The following is a 9,186-nucleotide window of genomic DNA, read 5'->3' as shown; positions in this document are numbered from 1 at the left end:
TAGTACTTTATATTAAACTACATTTATTAGCCTACACATTAAGGAAATTATATTTATGAATACTTTTGGAGGAGTTTATAGAATTCTAAAACGAACAGTTCTGCGGTGTCAGTGCTTTTAATTTGGGTGCTTTTAGGATCGTAGTGGTAATTATCGGAATTCCTACATTTGTGTCAGCATATGAAAGCAGCACGGTGGGCAGGGTAGGAGCTACGGGGAGACTCGGTTGGCTTCGGTCGGACTCGGCTACCGAGCAAAGGAGGGGGGACTGTTGTCATTCGTCCGGGCTGTGTGGCGAGCTTTTGTCCAGCAGAGATGGCCGGGATTAAAGGTAAGCAGCAGGGGATTTTCATTCCCTTCAGAAAGCTTCTGAACTCAGCCTCTGTTTATATAATTTCAACAAAATGTGCACAAGGCACGTTTGTCACGCTCAGATAAGTAACGATAGAAGGAGTTAGCGCAGGGCCAGTACTGACAGACGTTAGCATTAGCTCGGTGATGAACCTGCACTGTTTCGGTAGAGGCAACCGCAACCGCAACATAACAAAAATAACCAAACCAACTTCTGCGTTTCGTAATGAAAACAATGTAGCAGTGCAGCGTGCTGCATTCTTGCGCCACAGTTAACGCCATTCTTGTTTAATACTACAACAACGCAGAAATAACCGTAACGCTAATGCTAGCTGCGCCTTAACTTCCCACAGCCGCTGACTGATTCCAGGCAGCCGCTGGGATTTTAATAGAATTTAACCAGTGGCCGCACGGACTATGGCTGTCTGGGTTTAACGTGGACCCATGTTAGCAGGGTTTATGCTGCTAACGTAGCTGTCACACACGTGAAATCAGCTGATTCATCACATGGTAGCCCCAAATCTCCAGGGGCCCTGCAGCCACCATGAGATTAGTGATTTCCTGTGGATAATACCCTGTGCTAACACTGGGGTCCCCCTATCCTCTGCTTCTCTTGCAGCTCTCATCAGCCTTTCCTTTGGAGGGGCCATCGGCCTCATGTTCCTCATGCTTGGATGTGCCCTCCCTGTGTATGAGTAAGTATAACCATCACAGACCATGTGAGCCTAGTACTTCCTGGCACCTTTGATGATCCCGTCACAGCTTCACAGCTTTAACTATAGCTGCATTCATGACCAGATTAGCGTTCTTAGAACATCTAGAGCATAAGGACACCATATAAAACCAGGGAAGTGTGACAGAACCTGACCACTTTTAGTGGAGGAAAGCAGGATTGCATTAAATTAAGCAATTATCAGAGTTACAGGCTCTTGAAGTACATAAATGTGGGCTGGAATTTGGTACTTTTAAATTTACTTTATTTTCTCATGCCTTTTTGAACAATCATAACTTTAGGTTAAATGTGACTCACATCATCTTCACGTGTCACCCCCCTCCTAAAAAACAGAATAACAAAAAAATAGAGGTAAATTCAACATACCCAGGATATCTTTACCTTTTGTGGCTTAATTCATCCTAACATTGCCAATCAGATGTAGTGGTCATATGAAGCTGTTTGATGATTAAATAATCCTGGTTTTTCAGGTCTATGAATGTACACTGGCAACAAACAGAGAAAATGATCCTAGTGGAGAAGAGTGAAGAGGTTAAACATATGATGTATGTGATAGGAAAAGTGCTGTGTTAATGTGTTCATGTGGCTTTTAGTGTAAGTGCAGTTAGTGGTTTGTTAGACTGGAGAAACTCTACACATGCAGTCTGTGTAAAGATAAGAAGGTAAACTGGAAAAAAAAAATGTTGCACAATTGTTTCGGGATGGGAAGATGTTGTAATAAAACTGTATCATTTTCATTAAATTGATGTGCTGCTTAGATGTTTCCCGATGGTGTTCAGGACAGTTTTAGTCTTATTCTTGAAGCTGGAATCTTGATGGTATTAAATGTTCGAAAGGTGCGATTTAAACCAGTAAGTAGGCTGATTTACTGATGCTTTTATAAAAGTAAGGCTGTTCAGTTTTGAAATCACATTTAGTTTGGCCATTAATGAGAAATGGTTATTTGTTAGAATTACTCACACTCTGGAAAAACAGTGGCTTTATTTAAAAGTACAAGCTTACTTTTTGCCATCAACGTTAATTATAATTCACCTTAATAAGATAAATAATTAATTAAATATATGTGAACTGAACTAAACCTGTAGAAAAAAATAAATAAGCATCTATCTCAGCTATATTGTTATAATAATCTGTGTATTATAATTTTAAGTGATGTGTAATTGCACAGCCATAGTACAAAGCCTGTTTTAGAATTATAGCACTTTATATACACTTTTAGGTTAATAGAAGTTCTTGCAGTTTGCAGGATAATTATACTCTTTACTTACAAGACAACCTGATCAGTTTTGTGTGTGTGCACACCATCACACCTCTTGGTTATTATTCTAATGAGTGCAGACAGTTTCTCGTTTGCTGTATGTGGGATGAGCAACAGCAACATATTTGGCCTTTTTTCATCTAATTTGCATTTCAGCCATTGTATTTACAGTAAATAACAGCTTCACTTCAGCATAATGCGTATTTATCAGCCTATAAGTGACAAGAAAATGCGTAATTCCTTGGATATATATATATATATAGCACAATGTTTTCCACACAGTTTTATTTTTACAGTTTTATTTTTTTTGTTCGTTTTTCATCAGTGAAATATCTCCCCAGGTACAGAGCTTTCACGCAACTGTATAATAATCTAGCTCTTTGAGATTCTTGTCAAATTACATGCTAGTGTTAAAAACAATATAGATGGATATGTTTTTTGCAGGCCTGCATCTGATCTGTATTCAAATCTAGAGGTTACAGAAACGTAGCTCCTGCCTTATGAAAGAAACCCCTTAAGTTGGCGTGTGGAGTGCTCAGCAGCGATTCCTTCTTTATCCTTCGATTCACTTCACTGCATCCTTTGTCATCATAGCATGTGGGTGTTTATGCCCCCTGTTTCTCTCGCTTTTTCGCCTCTCTGCAGCAAATACTGGCCTTTGTTCCTGCTCTTTTTCTACATCCTCTCTCCCATCCCTTACTGCATCTCGCGGAGAGTGGTCGATGACACAGACTCGGCCAGTAACGCCTGCAAAGAGCTGGCCATCTTCCTCACGACGGGCATCGTCATCTCAGCTTTCGGCCTGCCAATCGTCTTTGCAAGAGCTGAAGTAGTAAGTAACTGAAACCTGTTAATTCAGCGTGTACTGCATGGTTATTTAAGCAGTGGTTCCCAAACCAAGGGTCTGGATCCTCTGCGTTGGGCTTACTTTAAATGTTCTGACTTTTGTCTATATAAAGTACACACAACTATATAAGGGCTTAGTTTTAAGATAAGCTAAAAGCAACAGCAACCAAAACATGAAAAAAAAGTGCCTTGCTCAATAAAATAAATACAATGACATAAAACAAGATGGCTAAAAAAAGCTATACAAAAGTATCACAGAAGTATGGAAAAATGGCGAAAGCAGAAGAGCTCAGTTAATCAAAAATCTAAGTGTAAAACAATAAAGAGCTAAACTCTGACAGATAACTGCAAGTATAGTGTTGTGAGGTCATAGACTTCCTGTATCTTTCAGTATTTACGCCCAATGAAAGTGACAGTTTCATTGTGTGGTCAGCCAGCAGGGCCAATTATAAACAGATTATATTCACCACCAGCAAGTGATAAATGACTGCAAAGGTGCTGTAAACAGCATCCAGTGTTTCAAATGATTATCAGTTGTGCAGATAAATGCAGAGGTTCTGCATTTCTCTATGAGCGACATGCATGCAAGCACATCATTTCTTAGGACATTTTAGGTAGAGTGCTGGAGCTCAGTCATTAGTTTGAGGAAGTCTGATTTGACTTTCTGGTCCTTAGCAGTCTCTGTAGTTTCTCCAGCCATCCAAAAAAAAGATAGTAGACTATATTATATGCAGTTTGCTTTAAAGCATTCATGACACAGCTTGTTGCAAAGAAAGAAAAAAAGATTATAACCATTTTTGGGTTATTTTGGTTTTAAACTGGCTGAAAGCAGCCAGCAAAGGGGCCTAAATAACATAATCAGTTGAATTAATTAAAAGAACAGTAACGTATGCTATGAAATGATCAGGGTGCACAACAGCATATATAGTCTTTAATCTGATTTTTAAATATGATTTCTTAGTTAATGTTAAGGGGCGATCGTGGCTCTAAGAGTTGGCAGTTCGTCTTGTAACTGGAAGGTTGCTGGTTCGAGCCCCGACGTTGTGTCCTTGGGCAAGACACTTCACCTACCGCCTACTGGTGATGGCCAGAGGGGCCGATGGCGCGATATGGCAGCCTCACTTCTGTCAGTCTGCCCCAGGGAAGCTGTGGCTACAACCATAGCTTGCCTCCACCAGTGTGTGAATGTGAGAGTGAATGAATAGTGGAACTGTATAGCGCTTTGAGGGCCCTGAAAGCGCTATATAAATGCAATCCATTATTATTATTATTATTATTATTATTACTGCACCAACTGATAGGACAATTTAGCAACTGCTAAATACTGCTTGTCAACGAGTCACCGCCTTGTTTCGTAAAAGGTGGAAAAAAGTGCAACAAGGGTGTGTGAACGATTGTCTAACTTTTTTTTTTTTTTTTTTTTTTTTTTTTTTTTTTTTTTCTAAATGACATCAGAAACAGCAGTATGCGACATTACGTGATGGCAGAGCTTCAGTTCATCCTTTGTCATTTTTTTTTTTTTTTTTTTTTTTTTTTTAATAAATAGGACAGGGGGAATGAATGAGAGAAAGAGGGGGAGAGAAAGAAAGAAAACCAAAGGGGAGAAGAGACGGTGAGAAGGGGGGGGAAGAGAGAGAAAAAAAAAAAAGAACTCCTGGGTCACCTGTATGGAGAAAAAAAAAAAAACAAACAAAAAAAACAAACAGAGGAGACAGCAAACAACAAAGAGCAACATAATAATAGAGAAAACAAAGCACCATCACAATAAACTAGCTAGTCATAGATATCAATATTTACTAAATAATACACGATATTGTGCAGCACGCAAGATAGACAGCGCACAGTGTGCTTTGAGGCAGCAGCCAAGAAAGCTTTAGTCCGCGTCTGTGAATACCCATGTGTGCATACCTGTGTGGATCAGCATGCTTGCATTCCAAAGGTTTCTCCATGTAACTTTAACTGTCAGTTCCTTTTTGTCCAACTCTGAAAAAGTACTTTGCATGTTAATGATTTAGAGCTGAATTCTACAAAAAGCAGGTCTTTAAATCAGCAAAATAAAATGTCTCAGTTACCCAAATAAGCTCTGTAGCATTCAGCATTCACCTGAATTTCCTTTATCACTTTACAGATTGCCTGGGGAGCATGTGCGCTTGTGCTAACAGGTAACGTAGTCATCTTTGGAACGATCCTGGGCTTCTTCCTGGTCTTTGGATCCAACGATGACTTCAGTTGGCAGCAGTGGTAAAACGGCAGCTGGAGGGGACCTTAGTCTGAACTGTTTTTATTAGCGTTACAATTATTATTATTATTATTATTATTATTATTATTACTACTACTGTTATGGTATTACCGTTCTTGGTTCTTGTTGTTATTTATATGATGACCGCCCATCCATAGACTCACATCAAACCAGTGCAATACTTTTTTTTTGTTTTGTTTTTTTTACCACTCACATCATGCTGAACTGACACAAGTGAGATGGAAAATGCTGACTTTCAGTTGGATTTTTTCCCATTTTTAAGTTTCACTCTTTCTGACTTTGTGCTGTGAGTCTTTGTTTTCCATCTTTTTGTATGTGTCCACTTTTATTTAAAGGATTACAAGCTGGTGAACAACTTTTACAGTGTAGTATCTTTGAAGATGTGTTAAAAAGATTTCAAAATGAATGACCAAAAGGATACGGTCAGTAATGTCTGGCCTTCTTTTTGCAATTAAAAACACTGGAAGGAGCTTCTTCTTTGTGAAATTAATGTAAGTCAGCTGGAAATTGAGGAAAAATCTGCACAATATGAGCCAAAATTTCATCAGACACGTCTCTGTTTCATACAGGTCTTACTGGATTTGAGTGTCAACAGTTCAGCTGATATAATGCAGGCTTTTCTCAGCTTTCAGTCAGTAAAATGTGAACAACACTAAGCTTGAGTGTTCTTGTGAAAGCAGCAGGCTGTTATTGCCACCAACAGTACCTAACATGTGAACTCCATTATGTGTAAATGTGATATAAATTTTTCTCATGACACAAAGTGAGGAGGTGGTGTTCAGGAGCAGTGTGCAAGGATTCATTTTAAACTCCCTCTCTATCACACCAGAGATCAAATTAAACTGACTTAGTGATTTCCCAGGTGCAAACATGGCGGGCTGCTTATTCACCAGGTTTTTCTGCATCCAATTGGCTCGTATTCCAGTTTGTGTGAGTTAGCGTTTTTCTGTTAGGTCAAGAAAGCATGCAAAGCCAGTAGCAGCCGCCAGCTAGCATTGGATTAGCTCAAGGACAGCAGCCTTGTTGGAAACTCGGCCAAGCTACCCTAAGAGCCAGGCTACTTATAACTGAGGCCCAGTCAGTCATTTAACAGCCTTTAAGCTTTTGAACGCGACTCCCTCAAAGTGAAAGAATCCAGTGACTTTGCTCTGCATTCCAGCTCTGGCACATACTGTATTTCCTCACACCAGCAAAACAAAAAAAGAACAAAAAAACACACCGTATGATTAAAGTTTGAAAGTACTGGGTCGTGTAAAAAAAGTCTGCATGCTGGTTTATGTAATCTGCTGCAGCTTCTTGATAATCAGGGCCTGCAGTCAGTCAGGTGCAGCGCCTCAGACTGCTGTTACATTTAAACTGCATTAGTAGTGACTAAACAAAGAGTAAAGCAAATGCTACCCTGTAAAGAACTGCAGTGACTAATGGAGCTTCAGGTGTGTTTTGTTGCTTTCTTTGGGTTTTTTCTTTTTGGTTTTTTTGTTGTTTTTTTGTAGATGGCACTGTTTGAAAATCTCTGAGTTTCTCCAGCCATTACAAGAATCCAATGTTTTGTTTCCATGCAAATTTCCAGTGGACATCTTCACACGTTTTGGCCGTCAATCAGTTTAATTTCCATATTTAAATCGTATTTTTAGGGTTTTAGAAGCACACATCCAGCAAATAAAACAGAAACAGTCCTACAGGAATTGTTTAGCATTTTGGTGAACTCGCTCACATGTCTTGCATATGAAGCTAGACGTGATTGATTGCTTATCATAAGAACTTTCACAGGAGGACATCTGGGCTCTGAAAGAAAACCAAGCCTGTCAACAAGTCCAAAGTTCAACATTAATCAGAATTTACTGAATTTGTTTTAATCCATACAACTAAAGTTTAAAGCTATTTGTGATTTTAGAGTTAGTTTTTGAGCTCTAACTACTCTTTGTTAAGAAATATTGGTAATTTTGTATTTTAGTTTAATTTCCCTTTACTTACAATTTAAAAAGTAAACTTTAGGTATTTTAGCAGAGCTGTATTATAGCTGTGTACCCCTTTGTTCCAGTCTTTAATGGTCAATTAATTAGATCTGTATTTGAGCTTTGTCAAATCAGACTTCGAGTATGACTCTTACAGTATTTCCTGCATTAGTCAAAGACCATCCAAGAAAATCATTAGGAACCATTTGAGTGACCCTCTGGCTGAAATATATGGGCTGACTGACCTTTGCTGGGTTAATTTGAACTTGTGATCACAGAGCTCATATTTCCGGCCTTCGTTCAGCCCTACGAAAGATACAAATATTTTTAAAAGCAACACATTGACGGCAGATTTTTGTTTTATGTTAAAAACATGCTTTAAAATGTACTACTGACATGATTTGTGCGTATCACGATGTAATCCCATGAACGAATCCTCTGGTGGTAGTCTGTGAGCCTGTCTGTGGTTCAGACAAGCAGGGTAACTCTGCGTGGTGTTTCTGGGACGTGCGCATCTGTATGACACGTTTAGCTAAACGTGTTCTAAATGTTCTCAGATTTTCTGTTTTGTAGTCTGCCGTTAATTCTGAACTGTCAGTCTGGCGTGAAGATGTGGGATTATTCTTAGGTTTCTCTCACAGATCTTTGAAGGATGTTGTATTTATTTATTTGACTGAATGCTTTGTGTCAAGGTTCAACGCCATTTTCTATCTCAATTGTTATGTTGAAGATGAGGAAGTCAGCATGGTGGTTTCTTTTTTTTTAATAAACGCCATTTTTGAAAGTCTTCTTCATTTGAATGACTACAGATGCACTTAGCACAACTGTATCAGGTGGAGAGATGCTGATTTGTCTTCAGAGGGAATAACTGAGTGAGTTAGTGATGCTGTTAAGAGACGCTCATGAGTGTGAGAGGGAAAAAAACAGCGAAAACGTCTCATAAACCCTCTGTAGGTTGCAAGAATAGTATTCTGATATGCTTAACATTTCCATAGTTATTTTTTAAAGACACAGAAACACGGACTCCGATGTCTTCCAGTGTCTTATTTTTGTCTAACCTACTGCACAAAATCCCCCAAATATCCAGTTCACTCTTGTGTAAAATAATAAAAAGAAGAAAGGTGTCACTCCTCAGAAGTTTGGTAAATATCTCCTGCTTGCTTTAATAACTTATCAAAAAAAATCTCCCAGTTAATTTTCTAGCTCTGCAGTTATGAACACAAATTTTGATAGTGGCAGAACTTTTTGTTTCACTTTCACTTTTTATTCAGATGCATTCAGATAATCAAATCCTGATTGATGGCGATCCATGCGTGGTTATCAGTGCTCCACATTGATCACTTTGTTCTTCTCCTGCCTTTTTAGGCCTGATTGTAGATCCAAAATGGAGATCTCTGAGCCTCATAGCTATCTGCTACATTTGCTTTGGGACATGGTTCTCCATTATGGTGGAAAATGTGCAGATTGTCACCAGAAAAAGCAAACTAAATAAATAATAGTACCAGTTAATTAATTAAAATATCAACTTATTTTGATTATGTTTTTTAAAATAATTTCAATATTTTATTATTTATTATTTTCGTGTTCCTTTGCTGGGCTTGTAACAAGCTTTGCGGCTGTCTTCATTTTAAATATCCATGAATGTAAACCTAATCCAAAAAATGTCTTCGATTGTACACACAGGGGAGTGGCTCTTAGAGGCAGTGTGTCCCCCTCTGGTGGCAGAAAAACTGGACCACAGGTTCGAGAGCGAACCACAGTCCCCTCTCGAGGTGTCCAGCTC

The 9,186-nt window shown here is 38.8% G+C and overlaps 1 protein-coding gene across 1 annotated transcript; it reads left to right on the top strand.

Moving 5' to 3' along the window:
- The first annotated feature begins 275 nt into the window (after positions 1–275).
- On the top strand, positions 276–7,314 carry LOC146638182 (leptin receptor overlapping transcript-like 1). The gene is made up of 4 exons (XM_085366748.1): positions 276–331; positions 971–1,046; positions 2,988–3,174; positions 5,317–7,314. Exons 1-4 carry the CDS (start codon positions 316–318, stop codon positions 5,431–5,433), a joined length of 396 nt encoding a protein of 131 aa, XP_085222874.1. The 5' UTR covers positions 276–315; the 3' UTR covers positions 5,434–7,314.
- The last annotated feature ends 1,872 nt before the right edge of the window (positions 7,315–9,186 follow it).

The sequence above is a fragment of the Diplotaxodon limnothrissa genome, linkage group LG2, assembly GCF_057381915.1.
Source record: "Diplotaxodon limnothrissa isolate DT_005_m linkage group LG2, D_limnothrissa_male_GT1.1, whole genome shotgun sequence".
Classification (NCBI taxonomy): domain Eukaryota; kingdom Metazoa; phylum Chordata; class Actinopteri; order Cichliformes; family Cichlidae; genus Diplotaxodon; species Diplotaxodon limnothrissa.
Note: the sequence above shows the minus strand (reverse complement) of the source record. Positions and strands in the feature narration are given on the sequence as shown.